General features: G+C 46.6%; 1 protein-coding gene across 1 annotated transcript in view; it reads left to right on the top strand.

Moving 5' to 3' along the window:
- TTC9 (tetratricopeptide repeat domain 9) overlaps positions 1-19,617 on the top strand; it is a 31,062-nt gene extending 11,445 nt beyond the window's left edge. Inside the window, exons 2-3 of the mRNA XM_041758448.1 lie at positions 15,439-15,621; positions 18,014-19,617. Of these exons, the coding sequence (XP_041614382.1) occupies positions 15,439-15,621; positions 18,014-18,093 (263 nt within the window). The 3' untranslated portion in view covers positions 18,094-19,617. The remainder of the gene's footprint in view (positions 1-15,438; positions 15,622-18,013) is intronic.
- Positions 19,618-20,443: the final 826 nt, after the last annotated feature.

The raw sequence follows: 20,443 nt of genomic DNA, 5'->3' as shown, positions 1-20,443 counted from the left end.
CTTACAGCCCAAATCTAAGCCTTCGTTACGGCATGGGGGTGGTGGGAACTGGGGTTCTAGTCCAGAGTCTACCGCTAACTTGTTCTGTTGAGTTTGGACGAATCATATCACTCTGAGCTTCAGTTTCCCCAAATGTAAACAGCGGGGTTGGGTCAGTGCATTCTAAGTGTCCTTTCACGAGTGCTGAACCGTCTAGGATTTTGAAGGCCGTCTAGCTACCCGCCTCCCCCAGCCTCTCTTTCTGGGAGCAGCCAGATTAGGAAAGAGACAAGAAACAAGCTCTCTTTTATTCTAGTTTACTGGTATGTGCTGACAAATAATCATTAAAACATCCCAACTAAGATTTCCAAGGCAACCCTTGCAAATATGGGGTAAACCAAAATAAGGCACCTCACAGCCTCCCAGGATGATAGAGTCCAAAAGAGGGTCTCTGAAAAAAAACCAGGGTAAGGGGTGAAGCCTATTTCAAATAATATCTGGGCTCTGGAATCTAAAACAATGTCACCAAATATTACCTATTACTGCTAGATCTTTCCAGATTATTCCAAAATTCAGACTTGGATTCTGAGCAGGCAGTCATTCACCATCAGAAACCTAGCAATGCTGGTCATACTAGGTTAGGAAGTCCTGGTGGCAAGAAAAATAAAAAGTTTTAAGAAACAGACTGTCAGGGCACCTGAGGAGCTCAGTCGGTTAAACATCCCACTCTTGGTTTCGGCTCAGGGTCGAGAGATTGAGCCCCGAGTTGGGCTCTGTGCTCAGTGTGGAGTCTGCTTGAAGATTCTCTCTCCCTCTGCCCCCCCCCACTCTCTCTCTCTAAAAATAAATAAATCTTTAAAAAAAAAAAGAGAGAAAGAGAGAAAGATGCAACAGGTGGCTAAGTTATAGTGTCTCAGATAGTTGCCACTCTTGCCGCAAAGCTAAAGATCCCTCTGGAGTCTGGGCCAGATCCAAGCATTTTGGAATTTGATTCTGGGCCTATTGCTCACCCTGAGTCAGAACTGAGCTCATTGCTCGAATGGGCCTCCACCCTCAGGTTGTGGAGGCCATCGGGTCATTGGGAACATGTGTGGACTCTTCCCTGACACCTATGTAGGGAGAAGGGCTTGCCGTCTGTGTTTGCCACTGAGTATGGGAGGGAGGGAAGAGAACACGGAGGAACACACAGGCAGAAAACTAGCAGGGCAATGTGGCCTAATGGGAGAGAAATTTACTTAGCATAAACAGAGCTAGGTTTGAGTTCTGACTTCCTATTGACCCCATCATTAACCTTGGACAGGTCCCGACCTCTCTGAGCTTGTTCCCATTATAGGATAAGAGCAATAATATGCACCACACAGGATTGTGACGGTGATTGACATGAAGCGATACATGCACACATGCCTAGCACAGGGACTGGTACACGACAGACACTTAATAAGTGATGGCTTATGTGAATCTAACTCCCACTCCAGGGGGCACTAAGACAGGAAAGCATGTGAGATGGTAGGAAAAAAAGGACTCCGCAAAGGAGGTTATTCTGGAATCTGGGAAGCAAGGGAGCAAACAGAAGAGGACAAAAGAGAGGTCAGTGGCTCCAGGCAGGGGAGGTGAGAAGGTGTAAACTAACAGCCTTCTGTGTGGGTGTTGCCTACCTGGTGTGTTCCTGGGCCCAGGAGGCTGAGTGAACCGGTAACCCATCGGGCTTCCTTTGAAGCACAGCAGAACTCCAGCACAACCATGGGCCCTTGGGCCATGGAGTCTGTGCCTACTTCCAGCTTCTTAGAATACAAGTTGGTCCAGGAGATGTTTAGAAACTGCTAGGTTCTAGGCAGACATGTCTCTGGCCTGAGGTTGTGCAAGCGAATAAGCCTCAATTAGAGTCTATTCTCTGCCACTTTCCATCCTCTGCCTCAGGATCCTCTGGCCCTCTGTTTGAACCAATTGAGTAGCTAAAGAACCTGGGGTCTCTCACAAGCAAGACCAGTTCAGAATCTGAGAGCCGAGTACAGGATTTGCCGGAAGAGAAGATATGTGTGGTGATCAGTTGAGTTCCTTCAGGAGCTTAACGAGCAAGAAAGCTTACTGGTGGGGAGGGGAAATGGAGGAAAGCAAGACCTCTCTGAGAGGGAGATATCTGTGGCAGCCTCATGCTTGCTTTGTCTGCCCTGTTGTGTCACATGCCGGGGCCGGCTTCCTGAGCTTCTGCCCTGGTGTTGGATGAGGAAAGCCCTTGGCTTGCTCAGGCATCCAAGAGTGAAAGCACTAGAAGGTATGTCCTTTGGCCCCTCCTTGTGATCCTGCTCTTGGAGGTGCACCTCTGCCGTGATGTCCGTGATGTCCGGAGCCCTCTTATGTCCCCAGGTCTTCCCAAGGCAGGGCCCCAGGGAACAGGCGGTGCTTTCTGCTCAGGAAACCCTTCAGCCTTTTCTGCATCTCTTCAGAGTTCCACCCTTGCTCTCTTTGAAGACATAATGGGCAGCAGGGAGGGGAGGGTTAACATTGTTTTCTTATTACAAAAATAAGACATTGTAATTGTAGGAAGTATTGCAAAGAAATTCAAAGAAGAAAGTAAAACTCACTTGTCATCCAGCCAACTCTTTCCTGTTTGGGTTTATTTCCTTCCAGTCTTTCTTCTGTGTCCATATAAACATGTATCAGCTAGATCCCTTTGAGGTCTACATTTTTCCAGTTTATTTAGGAAACAAGGAGTTTGTGACATGTGTTGGGGCCACCGCCAGGAATCCCTAGTCTCCTTTCCCCATCCCTCAGGATGCCATTCACTCTCCCTGAGTGTCAGCTGAGGGGCAGATCTGCTTCCTTCTGTTGCTTCTTCCCTTTCACATGCCATGGTACCACCACTTCAGGCTGCAGAGTTCCTGACGGTTACAAGATACAGAGGAGTTTACATCTCAAAAACTGAATATTCAGAATTCTTTTTCTTAAAACTCACCTGGCTGTTGGACTACCAGGAGTTTCTTAGTGACTGCTGAACATTTTTGGCAGGTTGCAACAACCTACCATGCTTCTCAGGCTCTTTTCTTTACCCCCTCTCTAGCTCTTCTCTGTTTCTTAGGATCTTCCACTCTCAAATGCAAGTCATTTCAAAAGCAGAGCAGTTTTTGCATCTTTTGCTACCTTATTTGCTTCTCCCTGATCTCGAAGTTTCACCTTACCCACTACAGCAGTTGATGAGAATATTCTTAAAAAAATAATAATTTATTCCCTAAGAGGAACTCTGATGCCTGCTATTAAAATTCCTCACCCTGATATAAACACACATTTATTTTTCACAAAATTTATTTGTGCTTCACAAATGTTTACGATCTTTATTTTTCCACCAATATTTTCCACTAAAAACATTTTTTTGGTGTCATAAAGTATTTTTCTTCAGTATGATTTTAATGTCTGTGTCATGGTCCATTGGCCAAGGAGATTAACCAATCTCCTACTGGTGGATATTTTGGTTATTTCCCACACTTTGCTGTTACATGTGGTGCTGCCACAGAGAGGCCACAGAGGTGCTCTTTCTATTACATATGTGCCTGTTAACTAACTTACCCCCAAAGTACCTAGTGATGTGATGTTTACACTGGTGTCAATGGAGGATGTTGGGAAAAGCAATAGGAATAGGAGAGATATTGCTGGGTCACAAAGGGGTGTCTGGAGAGGTGATTAGACCAGGAAAAGAGTCCTGTAAAGTCCAGAGGAGAACAGGATGGGATTTTGGCTTCTAAGATTTCCCCTCATCCTGTCTGAGAATTCCTGCCAGTAAGCATAACATGTATCTTGGCCAGAGCCAGCCACATAAAGATAATTTTGGGCAATGGGTTTCTTCTGTTGCTGCGTATTTATTCATCATCACATTACAAATGGCCCAGCTGGCCATCTCCCATTCCAATTCTAACCCAACAAAAGGGCATTAATGAAGACTCCAATATGCAGTAATCCTGTCCTACCTTCTTCCTTCTACGTCCTTGTCTCTATGTGTATCACAATGAGGTCAAGAGTGAGAGCTTGGGGCCAGGGGGGAAGAATTGTAAGCACACTGCCATAGCACCCAGGTGTTTCTTTCATGAACAGTGGCATCTGATGGGCACCAACAACAGGAGGGGACCTCAGGCTCTGGCTTTACAACTCTGTTGAGCAGACTCTGATATCTCCAAAAGGACTGTCAACATGAGCCTTCAACATATAGGATCTTCAGTGGGTTTTTCACTTTAACTCTCTCACTTGCCACTTTGCCACCTCAGTGCTGGCCAAAAGAGGGTGAAAAGGAAGAATATTAGTTCCTTAAAAATATCAGTATCTTTTCAACGTTCTCTGTTTTCCTTATGAAGCCCCAGGCATAGGCCATGATGAATGACTCTTTATCAAATAAGTTTACTAAGAGCCTCTGCCCAACATTGTGTGGTGATGGTCAGAAGGATGCAGCATCCCTGGTTCTTGAACGCTGGCGACATCCATGTGATGAACTCAAAGGGTGGGCAAAGTAGACATCTCCAAAAACAGTGTTGCTAAAACAAGGAAAACAAAAGAAATCATTGGCAGTGTTTGTTTGAATCAAATAAGCATGTGATGGACTGGAAAAACAGAAGGTCAGAAGTGAATGTGAATGGAATCGGAGGAGGTTTAGCCCACTAGACAGAGCCACATGACTCCTGGAAGGGGGAGCTGAGGCATCAGTAGGGGGAGAACTCTTGCCTGGGCACCAGGCTGGGCAAGTCTGGTATGAATGGATACTGCCGTCTTCCTGCTCTTAGAGCTTCTCAGGGCACTGGACTCAGAAAAGACCCTTAGAAATCATGGAGTCCAGGTTTCCATTCTTTATCACCAGCTCAGCTGGAGTGGAACCAACATGGGACTTGGGTTTAGATAACACTGGCTCTTTCGTTACAAGTTAGATGGTCTTAGCAGGTCACTAAACTTCCTTAAGCCTCAGCTTCTAGAAGCAGAGCTAATAATATCTATTTCCCATAGTCATCATGAAGGTCAAGTGAGTTGGAAAACAATATACAAATGTTAGGTGTTGCTATTTACACCAGTGTGCCCACTGGTACAAGGCTAGATGTACCAAGGCTAGATGTGGTGATTTAAAGATGCCCTACGAGGAGTGCCTGGGTGGCTCAGTTGGTGAAATGTCTGACTCTTGATCTTGGCTCAAGTCTTGATCTCAAGATCATGGGTTCGAGCCCCATATTAGGCTCCATGATGGAGTCTACTTAAAAAAACAAACAAACAAAAAAAACCCAAAAAGATGCCCTACAGATGCTTGTCTGGAAGGGCAAAGAAGACAAATTTCATGAATAACTGCAATGATAGGCATGATCTGAGTTTGTGACTATGAAAAATAATTATATTCTTTGGAAAACTAAAGGCTTAATTTGATGATTGTACCTGTAGATCTGACCTCATTGGAAAAAGACTACCCACCATTAAACCACTATCATCAGGTACTAGGAAAACAGTAATTTCCCAGCAAGTTAGAAATAGAAGGAAATTACCTGATCTTGATAAAGAGCATCTACAAAACAACTAAAGCTAACACCATACTAAATGATGACAGATTGAATGCTTTCCCTCATGACCCAGGAACTGCTATCTTGTGCATTTGTCCCAGGGAAATGAAAGCTGTCATAGCAGCATTATTCACATTAGCCAAAAAAAAACCAGGAACAGTCCAGATGTCCTTCATCAGGTGAATGGTCAGACGATGGTTACACCCACAGTGTGGAATACTACTCAGCAGTAAAAGGAATGAACTATTGATCCTTGCAACAACTTGGATGTATCTCAAGGGGATTATGTAGAGTGAAAAAAAAAAAAGCTGGTTCTCAAAGGCTTCACACTGTATGATTCCCTTTATGTAATACTTTGAAATGACAAAATTTTCGAGATGGAGAATAGACTAGTGGTTGTCAGGGGTTAAAGAGGAGTTGGGGATACAGAAGGGACATGGATGTGGTTCTAAAAGGGCAGTAGGAGAGATGCTTGAGGTAATGGAACTGCTTCATAACTTTGGAGGTATATAGAGGAATCTACATTTATGATAAAATGGTATATAACTAAACACACACACACGAATACAAGGAAAGCTGTAAAAATCATACAAATAAAGCTGTAAAAATCAACCTGTGGATTGTATCAGTGTTAATGTTATGTTAATATATTACACTATAGTTTTATAAGATGTTACCATTTGGGAAAGACTGGGTAAAGTGTACAGGGGAGCTCTTTGTATTATTTTTTTCAACTGTATGTGAATCTACAGTTCTCTCCACAAAAAATTTCAATTAAAAGATAATACTGTGGGGATTAGTTTTACAAACACCAGCTAAGGTAGGGGTTGTTTCAGGAAGAAACCAGAGACCTGTCATGTCAACCGTATTAAGATAACAGTAGACTCTCGATGGAATTGGAGATGCTGGTGGTTTTAGAACTTAAAAAAAAAAAAAAAAAAGCCTTGGTGGAAACTCTGCACTTGGTTTTGTTTGTTTGTTTTCCCTTTTGATACAGAGAAACAAGTAGTGTAGAGGGTTCTAGATCTAGAGAGTTATATAGGAAGATTCCAGATGAGAAGTAGACATATCAAGTGAGCACAGTTTGGCGCTGTCAAGGCCTCACAGTTATGTCTCATGAGAAGCAAAACTCATGCCGTAAATCTGTCCAATGAAGGAGATGAGTTAAAATTCATTACAGGCAGCTGAGCATACTAGGAGGGCAGTGTGTGTAATGCTCAGGAGCACAGTCTCAGGTGCCAGATGGCTTAGGTTCAAACCTTGGCCCTGACACATAGTCACTTTGTGACCTTGAGCAAGTGACTGAACTTCCTTGGACTTCAGGTTCCCAATCTAGAAAATGGACAAGATACTAGAACCTACCTCTTAGATTGTTATCAAGAAGAAATGAGTTAATGCTTAGAATGGTGCCTGGCCCATTCATGCTTAATAAAAGTTTTCTGCTCTTACTCTTATTATCTTTCTAGAAGGATTGAGGAACACTGCCCACTGGTACAAGGCTAGATTCTCTTGAGCTCATCATGGAGCATCTTAGCCTTCTGCTGTGTTTCCCCATTTCCTTGGCCTGGGCTTCTGTCCTCCAGTCAGAAATCTCTAATCACTAGGAAGAGAAAAAACCAAAATGTCACCAGCTGATCATCTGTCTGAGAACAATTGTTTTCCCACATGTGCAGATTTTTTCTAGCTCTAGGACTTGGCCATCGGGGACCTGTCTGGCCCCGTGGGTAATCCTCGAACTCCTCACGGCTGTGCTGGGTTCTCAAGGTTTAACCAACTACATGGTCCTTAAGAAACTAATATCCAAAATGCTAGAATGGAAACTACCAGCTCAGGAGGTAAAGGGCCCCTGCAGGTGCCCACTGAGGACTTAATGAAAAATGTGTATTAGTGAGCTCCACCCTATTCCTTTGGAAACCTGCATGACTGGGCATATGGTCCAGGATCTCCGTGTTAAACAAGTTTCCACAGATGATTTAATGTGAAACATTTGTCTCGAGGGTTCTCATCAGATGTCAGACTTTTTTCATCCTGCTAGCAAGCCTTCAAGGAAAAGGTGGATAGCAACCATAATGATCTTTATGTTTATGCACTTGCAAGTTCAGTCCTGAGAGGTGAGGTGTCTTAACCCAAGGACACTCGCATGAATGCCAGTGCCAGGGACATTGTCTTGAATCAGCTAGCTCAGAGGCTCTGAAACTGGCCAGCAATTTCTCTGCTAAAAATACTTTCCTCTTCCCTCCCAGACTCTCTAATGCCCTATAGAGTCAAGATCTAGGCCTATTAATTGTCCTGCCATTGCTGGTGTTTAGAGCTCCTACCTCTCCTGAATTATTAGGACCCCAGAGGAGCTCAGCTACTTTGGGTCCATCCCCTCCCCATCCATAAAGCTGTCAGCCAGTTACTGACCATGGAGCCCATTCATCTGTTTGCAGTGAGGGAGCAGGTGCAGGTGTGGGCAGCAGCACTACTCTTTGCTGTTGCGGGGTGTAGAGAGCTGAGGGTAGAACCACCTGTTAACTCAGGGCTGTTTCATGTGTGAGAATAGACCCGAGCCCCACTTTATGCCTTCCTTGAAGTCCACTTTTCTGGCTGCAAAGCTACTTTTGTCATATTCTCTGCATGTACCCACATGCTCCCAATGGAGAAAATACACCTTTGAAAAGAAAACTGATAGGTAATGCCAAGCATCAAACCTAGGTTTGGGTAACACTTGGAGCAAATGTGAGTTTATGTACACCCCCCATCATGAAACAAAAATGAGAAATCAAAAGAAGAGAGTTATTTTCAGAACCCTGAATGCAAGCATTTATGTGTGTAGAGGGGAAAACCAGCACTTTCATGGCTGGGTCATTGCAGTCCTGGATTTGGAGCCTCACAAGTATAATTTCTGTCATTTCACCGCACAGGCCAAATTCCCATTGCTCTGCCATAGGAAGACCCTCTAAATCACCCACCACAATGTCTCTGACCTATTCTTGAAAATTTGCTTTTAAATCATGCTTTAGCTCTGTGTATGTATCACACACTGCATGTAGGACTCAAAATGGAGATTCTCTCCTGCGAATGTACATTGTTGCTGGGGAAACCATGTTTGACAAATGGTTTCCTAAAGAGCTAGCATTTATCAGAATCCGTTTCTGTGCCCAGCACTGTGTGAAGCATATAACATACATGAATTATCTCATTTTATCCTCACAAGAGTTCCCAGAAAATAGGTATTATTATCTCTATTTAATACATGAGAAGAATGAGGCCAAGGGAGATTAAGTAACATGCCCAACGGCCTGGGCTAGTAGGTGGCAGAGCTTGGACCACAGCCCAGGACTGTATCTCCAGATCCACAATTGATGTTCAGCCAGGACACCCCAGAACTGGCACAATATTATATGCCTCTTTGGTTTGGCTATGACCTGTTCCAGTTGTTAAATACTCTGAGTGTTACCTACATCCAGATTCAAATTCCATCCACTTTACTACTATGCCATTGCTCCTTAAAATAAAACTGAAAACCAAAGATTTTGCCCACTTTTGAGAAATTTTCCCCCAAGTAATGTGATAGCCACTTCCTGAGCCCACCTCTCGAAGGAATAACCAGCACAGTGTATTAGTTTCCTAAGGTTGCCATAATAAAGCACCACAAACTGGCTTAAAATAACAGAAGGCTGTTGTTAACAGTTTTGGAGGCTAGGAGTTCAAGGTCAAGGTATGTAGGTTGGTTCTTTCTGAGAGCTGTGAGGGAGTCTGTTCCATGCCTTTCTCCTAGCTTCTGGTAGCCTAGTGTTCCTTGGCTTATAGATGGCCACCTTTTACCTATGTCTTTTCACATCGTCTTTCCTATATGTGTGTCTGTCTCTGTCCAAATTTCTCCTTTGTATAAAGAAGCCAACTGTATTGAATTAAGGCCCATTCTAGTGACCTCATGTTGACTTCGTTATCTCTGTAAAGACCTTTACTCCAAATAGGATCATATTCTAAGATACTGAGAATGAGGACTTCAACATCTCTTTTGGGGAGGACACAATTCAACCCGCAAAATGAGGCAACCTCCTTCTCCTGGCCCCAGTCTTGTCTTTCCTTCCCACCCATCCAGCTCATTTTTCCCTTCTGGGCAGCGGGGCAACTATAGCGAATCAGTTGTAAGAAGAAAACCAATGGCTGCATGAACTTGTTCTTCCTCCTCTCATCCAGCTTCCCTTCATCTCATGCCAGTGAGTGGCATTTTGCCCAGGCAGTCACTATGCCTTGTGTGTACCAGGAAAAACAAAAACAAAGCAGGTGCCAGAGCCAGTAGAACCTGACATGTTTTAGCCTGAGGTCTCAGTGTGGCTACTTTGGGGAACGTCAAACATATGATTTCCACTGTCCTGAGTACATGACTCTGCAGCAGGGTTCTCAGTTGCTGATTCTCTAGCCTTTCCTGCCATGGATTCCCTTTGTGGAGCTAAGGAAGACCGCCAGCTGGTTTCATAAAACCATACCCTAACCAACCAAGATTCACAGTAGAAGATTCTCCATGTACAAAGGATCGTTAGACATTTACAGCCCAATTCTTGCCCCCAAATTTAACTTTCACCGTCCACCACGTCTGTTCCCATTGCAAGCTTGGGGAAGGCTTTTCTCTTCTAGGACCTTTTCTCACCCATGACTGTAAGCTTCTCTAAATTCTTCATAGCTTGGCTGGTTCCAAGCTGTAGCATTTATTTAAACACATTGAAAGACCCAGAGACCAGAAGGTTAATAACATTTCTCTCAAAAGGGCTTCCAAATATGGTTGTCTGGGAGCCCAGGCCCATCTTCACATGTCCGCTGTGGACATGTCTCCCCATTTTGTACCCCTTCTGCCACCGAATGACTACATCTTTGAATCCAAATATATATACCCAAAGTTGAGGCCATAGGTGAGAACAGGCTCCCTCTCCATCCAGCATGAGACCTGCCTTCCCAAATTCATAGCCTCCTCTGCTGAGACACTGACAGAGGCAGAGCTTACTTCCTTCTGGGAAGATCTTGCCCCAGAGCCTGGCCTTGGGAATCTCTATGCGAAACCAAAACCAAAACCAATACCAAAAACAGGCTCCATGTAGAGGGAAAATTGTCTTACAGAAACCCTTTTGATCACTGCCCTACAAGTTCTGAGTGTCATCCCCAACAGAAGATGCCTCACCATAAGTAGTAGGGAGAACAGAATTCCTTTTGAAAGGGAACCAGTGAAACAATGTCGTCCTTCTATTATGTGGCCAGCATTTGTATTTATAGGCTGTTAGATTGAAATGGAGAGTAGAGATTATTCAGCCAAGTGAAGGTCCCCCCTTTTACAACTAGGAAACTGAGGCCCAGAAAGGGAAAGTGATTTTCATACTGTTGGCTAGTGGCAAAGGTGGGGCTAGAATTTAGCTCATCTGATTCCCAGCCTAGTACTCTTTAAAATATTGATCCATTCTAGGGGATCCCTGGGTGGCGCAGCAGTTTAGCGCCTGCCTTTGGCCCAGGGCGCGATCCTAGAGACCCGGGATCGAATCCCACATCAGGCTCCCGGTGCATGGAGCCTGCTTCTCCCTCTGCCTGTGTCTCTGCCTCTCTCTCTCTCTCTGTATGACTATCATAAATAAATAAAAATTTAAAAAAATAAAAATAAAATATTGATCCATTCTATATAGCAGAGCACATAGACTGCGTACATAAACCTTAATTCAAATATAGACTAGGTTACAACAACGTGGAATAAATTTCTGAATCATCAGTGAATCCAAAATGGCAGTCTAAGTAAGCCCTCTTGGATGAAGGGCTCTAACCACATGAATGTAACAGTGGAGAGAAAATATTTCAGAGGTTCCCTAATGCTAGTCAGTTCTGTCTCCTAGATGCCTCTTAAACCTATCCCTCTCTCCCGTCTTTCTGCCTCCACTTGAATCAACCTAGAGAAACCATTTCATCATCTCAGAGTGACTAAGAATAAAGTCCTAGATCGTCACCATGGACCAGAGGGGTCTGGGTGTCCTGGTCTCCTCTTGTTTTTCCAACTTCCCTCCCTTTTACCCTTCCCTTCAGTCTCTCTGCTCCAGTCAGGCATGGTTCCTCAAAACTCCTTGAATAAGTCATTCCACCCCCTGCCCCCTGCTCCAACCTCTTTCTCTGTTGGTTCTGCCTAGAAATCTTTTGCTCCTTTCCAACTAGATCACTGTCCCCCCACAGGACATTTTGCAATATCTAGACACATATTTTTGGTTGTCACAACTGGCATCTAGTAGATAGAAGCCAGGGATGTCATGGGGCATCCCCCTATGACAAAAAGTTCCCCAGCCTAAAATGTTTAGAGTGCTAAGGTTAAGAAACATTCAGTCTTCAGAGCCCTGCTTAAATACTGCTTCTTCTATGAAGCCCTCCCATGATACTTTATGTTGGTTGAGGGCCCCTCCCTCAGTGTACTCCCTCTCTTCCCTTCTCCTTCTCAGTCTTGGCACATGGGAATATTCGAGTTAATAGAACATCTACCTTCCCCACCAGCCTGTTAGCTCCAGGACAGAACGGAGCCTTTGGTTCAACACTGACTCCAGCACCCTGTACAGGGTCCCAGTGAAATTAGCTATTGCTTTTTCACCTTGTTGACCCTGGAACACAGAGAAAGGTAGTTTATGCAGGTGATGTGGCTTTCACCAGGGGTTACATGGCTTTTGGAAGGCATCAGGCGCAGATCCACAGATACCCATGGTCAAGAGCATAGTCTGGAGATCCTGGCAGAAAGGGATAGATATCATAATTCTTCCACCCTACTTGAGTGACTTTGAGCAGGTTACTTAAATTCTCTGGAATGGGTTTCATCATCTACAAAAGAAGCATCAAAATAGAACCTGTTTCATAGTTGCCGTGAAGATGCAAAGACATAGTACAAGTAAGGTAATGAGCACCACCTCTGACATAGGCTAAGGGATTAACCAGTGAGGGGAAGCAAGGGCAAGGGGATTATGTGATCACAGCCCATGGGCCCTGGGGAGTGGACATAGGGATGCAGAAGGAACATCAGGAGACTGCCAGTCAACCTCTCCTGAACTTTCTCCACTCTAAGGATGTGCCTATACACATCCCATCTTACCTCTCCCTTGGGCTTGTTACATGAACCCCAAATAGTTCCCCACCCAAACTATAGGGGCATCTAAAAATCACCTATAGGTAGGGCTGAGGGTAGCTTTCCAGATTGTTTCTTACCCTCTCCATCTCAGACCCTCTTAAGAGCCCTGGCTGGCACCACAGGTGTCTTGCCTGGATTCCATCCCCGGCCCAGCTTTCAGGACGGCAGCCCATTTGGACCCAGGCTGACTCTAGATTTGTCCATCTTCCTGGGCTCTGCCTGTGGTGTCAGCAGGGGCCCCACATCCTGCAACCTGCCTGGCCCCACCTCCCACGAGATCTGAAACCTGGTCCACCTCCAGGTATCACAGTTCCCACGGGATCTGGATCTACAGGGGAATTCAAAACATTTTCAATGAAGGATTCCCAGAATTTGATGGCTAGCCTTTCTTTTCCCCTGGGAGAGGAAGATCTTTTCCATTTCCAGGCCTCTTTGCTTCCTTTCCCCCACCACCCCACCCTCATTTTAGGCAATTGAAAGCTGTTTTTAAAAGAAACGAAGGCCCATTTCCTATACTGCTCAGGTCAGCAAACAGAAGTGTCTGTCTGAAGATGGGCAGGAAGAGGTTTGCCCTGCCTGGGCAGAGAGGACACCAGATGCGGCACATGGAAACCCAGACAGGAAATCCTTTAGTTCTGGGATCAGGTGTTAGAGCTGAGTCCCACACAGGTAGCAGTGAGATTCCTGCACAAGAACCCCTTGACAGAAACCCCTTCCCATCCGCAGAGCTGTGTGGAGCCCCAGGGCGGGCTCCAGGGGCTTGGGGGTGGGAGGGGTCCCCACAGCGGAGGGAGGAGAAGAGAGGAAAGAAAGGGAACTGGTGGCATCGGCTCAGAGGGATGGACTCTCGGCTGCCAGCCCATCTGGGTTTTCTGTGACCACAGATGCCCACGCCCAAGGAAGGTAGCAGCCTATCACTTCTGTCTATTTATTTGGTTTTCTCCCTTGGGGCCTGTGAAACCTGATGGGTCAGTTTCTAGATCTGGGCTGATTCTCTTGCACTTCCTGGTTCTCACACCTTCAACTTCAGACTGTGTGGTTCACCTCCCCCTCAGTCGGCATAAAGGATGTGGGTGGGTATTTTTTTCTTGCCCAAAATGTCCAATGAAAGGTCTGATCTCCTAATCAGCAATTCTTATCTCTGGGAGTTATTTAAAGGATCAAAACAGCTGAAGTTAGACCTCTGAAGATTTAAATCAGTGACTTGCCTCTATCCCAAAGAGAGAACGGCTCCTTCGACGTGGGAGGAATCTGAGCACAGGGAGCGGGCATCAGCCTTCTCTCCCACCACCCAGTCTGGTCTTGGCGGGAAGAGCACTTTTGCCTCCTACGTGTCTCTCTCTCTCTCTCTCTCTCTCTCTCTCTCTCTCTCTCTCTCTCTTTTAAAAAGGATTTTATTTATTTGAGAGAGAGAGTGAGCATGAGCAGGTGAAGGAGCAGAGGGAGAAGCACACTCTCCACTGAGCAGGGAGCCTGACGCAGGGTTCGATCCCAGGACCCCAGAATCATGACCTGAGCCTAAGGCAGACAGACACTTAACCTCAACCAACTGAGACACACCGGCACCCCTGCCACCTATGTCTCTTTTTATTCACTTCAAAGAAGCAGACAAGTGCCTTTCCCTGCCTTTCCCCCTCCTCCTTTCTAGTAATCCCTCCAATGTGTATAACACAATCTTTGCTCAATCCCTACTAACCATGTGTGTGATCACATGGAGGGGTACGTAGCTCAGGGCGGGGAGCTGGGGGAAGTAGGGGAGGCCACTGGGCACACAGGGAAGAGGGCATCACTCTCCAGGGTCTCGCGAGCTTCCTGGCCCTGTAGCTGATTGCTGGTGAGAGAAAGCTTCAACAAGAGATGGTTTACTCCAAGACGGCTGATAGAAAATAGGAAGGGTCCCCACCACGGGCCCCTGCCAGCCTCAGCTGGCCATCTTTTTCCTGTGTTTCTTCCCATCATGTCACCCCTGTGTACTTCCGTCTTCTGTTCAAACTTCTCCCTTATCTTAGTCTGTTTGGGCTGCTATGACAGTAGCAGAGACTTAGGAGGCTCAAACGAAACAATTTATTTCTCACAGTTCTGAAGGCTGGAAAGTCCAAGATCAAGGTAGTAGATTCGGAGTCTGGGGGGAATCTGCTTCCTGGTTCATAGACAGTCGACTTCGTACTGTGTCCTCTCATGGCGCAAGGGAAAGGGAGCTCACTAAGATCTTTCTTAAGAGAGCGCTAATCCCAATCATGACAGTTCAGCCCTCATGACCTACTCACCGTGAGAGTGGTGGGGAGAAGCAGACTTCCTGCTGAGTGCAGAGCCCAATGACACAGGCCCCATCCCAGGTCACAGGCCCCATTCCAGGTTGCAGGCCCCATCCCAGGACCCTGAGACCATGACCTGAGCCAAAGGCAGACGCTTAACCGACTGAGCCACCCAGGCGCCCCTATAGTGAAGATGCCACTCATACTGTATTCGGACCCATTCCAACAACCTTACTTTAACTTGATTATCTTTTTATAAAGATCCCGTTTCCAAATAAGGTCACATTCTGATTTACTGGGAGTTAGCATCCAACACATCTTTTTGGAGAGGACACAATTCAACCTATAATACAAGGCTAAATAATTCACTCAAGGTCACACAGCTTGAAGGTGGGTCCCAGACCCTGGTTTATTTGATGACAGATCCCATGGCATGTACACCCAGCATAAAGCCCCAACACTACTAAATCTTTTCTGGGCAGGGAGAAAGACCCACAGAAAGACAATGAGAGTCTGGCGTGCTGATAGCATTTTCCCTTCTCTCTCCCTGCGTCCATAGCCTGCCTGCTCCAGGCTGAGCTGGTGAATTACGAGCGAGTCAAGGAGTATTGCCTCAAAGTCCTGAAGAAGGAAGGAGAGAACTTTAAGGCCCTTTACCGGTCCGGTGTGGCCTTCTACCACCTGGGAGACTATGACAAAGCACTCTACTACCTGAAAGAAGCGAGGACTCGACAGCCAACAGGTAAGGTGGCAACTGCTGTTTTTGTACCACCAGTCTCCTCTGGCAGCTCCAAAGGCCTTCCCGTTGTGGTGCATGCTGTCATGGCCGGCAGGGCCAGGCGTGGGCCGGGACCTGAAATGAGGAGAGTCAACAGTCCATGCATCTGTCTGGGGTCTGGGTCCCGGGGGGCTTGCGTACCCCTTTTCAGAGAGAATGTGGAATTCTTTGTGTTTTTTTCCAATCCAGAATCCAGCTCTCTCCACTTCATAACTACATATTGAATTCTTTTTTTTTTTTTTTTTTTTATTTATGATAGGCACACAGTGAGAGAGAGAGAGAGAGAGAGGCAGAGACATAGGCAGAGGGAGAAGCAGGCTCCATGCACCGGGAGCCCGACGTGGGATTCGATCCCGGGTCTCCAGGATCGCGCCCTGGGCCAAAGGCAGGCGCCAAACCGCTGCGCCACCCAGGGATCCCCTACATATTGAATTCTTAGTTAGGTGCCGTGATTTGTGCTGGGCGCCAAGGACATAGATGAGAAGATGAAGCCCCTAACTTGTAAGGATCTCACACTCCAGTTGGCAGGACAGAATAGGAATGGCTACTCTTGGTGCTAAGCTCAGCATCTCCTAGAAGGCATGCTCTGACTTCTCTGGTCAGGTCCTGTTTCTTAGAGTCTGCATTACCTGGACCATTCACTCAAAGTCATATCCACCAGCTCAGCCATTCATTCATTCCACAGACATTTATGAGCAGGTACCATGGGTCAGGAACTATTCTAGGGGCTGGGTAGATAGCAGTGAACTAAAGGAAGCTCCCACCTTCGAGAAGTTTATGTTATATCGGAGGCAGATGGGCAGTAAACAAACAGAGAGATAGATAATGTTACAGTTAGCTGTGGTAAGTGCTAGGAAGAAAATAAAGCCGAGTAAAAGAATCAGGAGTAAAGGGGCTGCTGTTTTAGGCCCAGGTGGTCAGGAACAGCTTCTCGGAAGAGGTAATATTTATTTATTTATTTAATATTAATTAATTAATTAATTATAAAGATTTTTATTTATTTATTCATGAGAGACACACATAGAGAGAGAGGCAGAGACACAGGCAGAGGGAGAAGCAGGCTCCATGCAGGGAGCCCGATGTGGGACTCGATCCCGAGACTCCAGGATCATGCCCTGGGCTGAAGGTGGCACTAAACCGCTGAGCCACTCGGGCTGCCCTCGGAGGAGGTAATATTTAAACGAGTGTGACTTGGTGTTACCATTGTTGTTCACAGAGGTGATTTTTTTAAAAATGTAATTATCCTTCCAAGAAGAATTTAAGAACTTCAGGATCAGTTTGCAAATATCTGAATGTCTACTCATTTCTATATCCTTAAAGAATGCCCATATCTTTATTTTTATGTGTCATCGATTTGTTCTATGTTCTATACTATAAGCAACCTGAGGACTGAGAACTGGACTCATTTAACAGAATTTTCTTGAACACCTCCTATATATGCCAGCACTGTTCTGGATGCTACACCTGGCATTTTTGAGTATTAGCCAGCATTCATTTCTGCTTCCCAAAGTATAACGTGCCAGGCAGCCCCGTAACCCTCATATTCGGGTGTGTCTGTGGGTGGGTGTGTGACCCACGCCATGCCCTACTCACTAATTTAATGCCTAGAGTTGGAGGAAACACCTCCGTTTCTGGTGAGGTGGTTGCCTGACCTTACTGATAAGGACAAAACTAAGACAAGGAAGCAAAGTCATTTTAAACTCTTCAACTAAAAAAAATTTACATTCAATTAATATTTATTGCTCATGGCATGAAGCCCTTTTAGACTTTTCTGGTCTGATCCTCACAGCAGTTTTATGAAGAAGGTGCTATGCTCCCCAGGAGAGGCAGGCTGCAGAGTCAGCTGCACCACTTAAGCATGCGTCTCCCTGGCATCTCAATCTCCCCAAGGCCTAGTTCTCCCTTCTGTCCCGGCCAGGATGAGGCTCCGTACTTGCAGGATTGTGATGAGGTTAAGTAGGTGATGAAGGTAACAGGCACAAAGTGGGTGTTCGGAAATGGAGGTTGTTTCCTGCCAAGGAGACGGGAGGCTCGGAGAAGTGGGTGACGTGCCTGAGGTCGAACGCTCAAGCAGGGTCCCCACCGGCTGCGCACATGGAGCACCACTGGGGTATAGGCTGCTACAGCGACAGAAGCCGAGAGTCCCGCCCTCCTCTCCTTCCTGTCTGCCCCCTGGGACCCAGCGACTGCAGCTGGTAGGGGGCCGTGGAGGAGAGGGCTGGGGTCCTGGCGGCCCCCTCCCGTGCCCTGGACCTCAGCGGGCCACCATCTGCAGACATACCTCTGACCCGATTCTGTGTAGACCCAACAGTTGCCCCCACCGGGTGTTCCCTAAGGTGTGTCTCTCTCCTCGCAGACACCAACGTGATTCGGTACATCCAGCTGACGGAGATGAAGCTCAGCAGATGCTCCCAGAGAGAGAAGGAAGCCATGTAACAGCACCTCCCTGGAGCTGGAGCTGGAGCGGCAGCCGGGCGCCAGGCCGGGGACCTCCAGGCCCCGGTGAGGGGCCTCTCCTGGGGTTTGTTCCCTTCTCCCCATTTCTTCCGGCTCCTCCTCCTTCCTCCTGCTGCCCTCAACAATCTGTCCGCTCCCTGTGTGAAAAGGAGACGTGCAGATTTGGGGTCTGGCGGGTGGCCTGCCATGGAGGCTCCCCCTCTCTGGTAGGGAGGCAGCTGCAGAGGGGGACCTAACTCCTTCAGGGACAGCTGGAGAGGACTCTTACTCGGGCTGAGCATGCTGTTGCAGCTTTGACTTTGGCCAGTGCTTCCGACAGAGGCAGAGCCCGACAGGTGCAACCACCCCAAAGGCTGCAGCCCACGGGCCGGATCCCTCCACACCTTCCGGACGCACCAGAGCATCTCAAGGCAGCCGTGACAAATCCAGGGATGAGACAAACACCAGAAGCATTGGTGTTTGTGAATTTGTACACTGGATTCCCCACGCCCAGCCCCGGTAACCTCGCCCCCTGCCTCCCTCCCTCCACTTGTTGTCTCGCCCCCGCTGGCTTCTCCCCCCCTCGGGGATCTGAGACTGCCAGGATTCACATGCCATTGAAGCCCACTCCCAGTGCCCTCTGGTGACCACACATACCATCCTCCCATGCTCCCGCCCAGCAGGCAGCTGTGACAGCAGAGGGGCAGGGTGAAGCGGGCCAAGGCCTGAGCGCGTACATAGGTGACAGAGGGGAGGGGAGAGGACGTCTAGGGGAAGGAGCATTGTATAGCCTGGGGCTTTGAACTGTGGACTGAGTGAGTGTAAATAAAAATAAATTAACAGGCAGCAATTCCTGTCATTTCTGTGGGAAGCAGCCCACTCCCTCACTGTCACTCCCTCCCCCAACTCTGAGTCAGAGCTACTTACAGCCAGGCAGGACGGGGCTTCCCCCAAAGCAAGGGGCCATTTGTCCAGTGGTAAACAATGTTGGCTGCCGCCTTTGTGCATTAGAGTGGGTGGCGTTGTGGAGACTGCCCAGGCACTTGGCTTTGTGGGAACTGGTACAGCCTCCCTTTGATGAAATTATCTGGACTCAATATCTCGCACATAGAATGTGTTCAACAAATATTTGTTGAATGAATAAGTTATGACTGCAGACTGGCTCTCCTGCCTTAAACTAATTTTATCCCAGCCTAGTCTCCTGATATCTATGCTCTTTACGCTCTGCCATGTTGCTTCAGTCAAATACGAAACATTTACTGAGGGCTTATTGTTTGCCTATCATTGTGCAATACGCCGTGGGACATAGGATGTAGTCCCGGTCTTTAAGGAGATGGAACAGTTGAGAAATACTCATATGAGATTATCACCAATGACACCTTTAATTTATATGATGCTTTAAATTTTTCAAAGCACTTTCGTGTATTTTTTTGTGTGATTAGTGAGACAATATTGTACAAATTAAAATCTATACAGATGCAATAATGTTAATAGTTAGCATTTATTAAATGCACTATCCTCAGACCCTTACATGTATAATCTCATTTCTTTCCTGCTATTACCCTGTGAGGGTATTCCCATCAGGTGGATAAGGAAACTGAAAACCAGAAACATTAACTCTCCCAAGGTTATATGGCCTTAAGTGACATAGCCAGGGTTTGAACCAGGTCTGTCTGACTCCAGAGCTCTAGCTACTAACTACGCTAAAGTTAGCTGCTGCTCTACAAAGTATTATATTGAGCCGTTACAATCACTGGAGAGCAGGACAGTGCATATTAAGTTGAAGAGCCTTGACTATGGGAATGATGATACGTGGGCTGCCTCTGTATTTAGCCCAAGGTTAAAAAAGGTCCCTAACACCAGATTCGCTAGTGGTCAGGGCAGTGACAGGCCAGGAAAAAGACAACTGAGACCTAGAAGTTATTTCTGTGTATTATTCATTCTACTTTCTGATGTCAGCGCCTATCCAAACCCATCTAGAGGTCCCCACCACCCCCAGCATTGGGCAAGGTTCACAATTATAGGTAGAGATTGAAAAGAAACACAAAGTTAATTATGGGTTCTTTGTGTAATCAGAGGCTCTACCTCTGCAGGAGTCAATCACTGCTGAGGGGCCCAGAAGCCAGCAGTCCAGGTTATATTCACATAGCTCCTGAAAGGCTTCCAACGGGGCTTCAAGAAGGTGCTAGAAATATCCAGGGGCCCACAGTTGCTTGCCTATAGCTCACTTCTGGGGAAGAGGAAAAGGAAAATGCTGTTATAGCTGCCACATTCTCCCCACCCCTACCATATCCTTCCCTCTGCTCTCTTCTTCCAGAATGGTTCCACACGTCCCCCACTCAGAACACTC

This window comes from Vulpes lagopus, chromosome 6 (assembly GCF_018345385.1).
Source record: "Vulpes lagopus strain Blue_001 chromosome 6, ASM1834538v1, whole genome shotgun sequence".
Classification (NCBI taxonomy): domain Eukaryota; kingdom Metazoa; phylum Chordata; class Mammalia; order Carnivora; family Canidae; genus Vulpes; species Vulpes lagopus.
The sequence above is the reverse complement of the archived record's forward strand: the minus strand, read 5'-3'. Positions and strand labels throughout refer to the sequence as shown.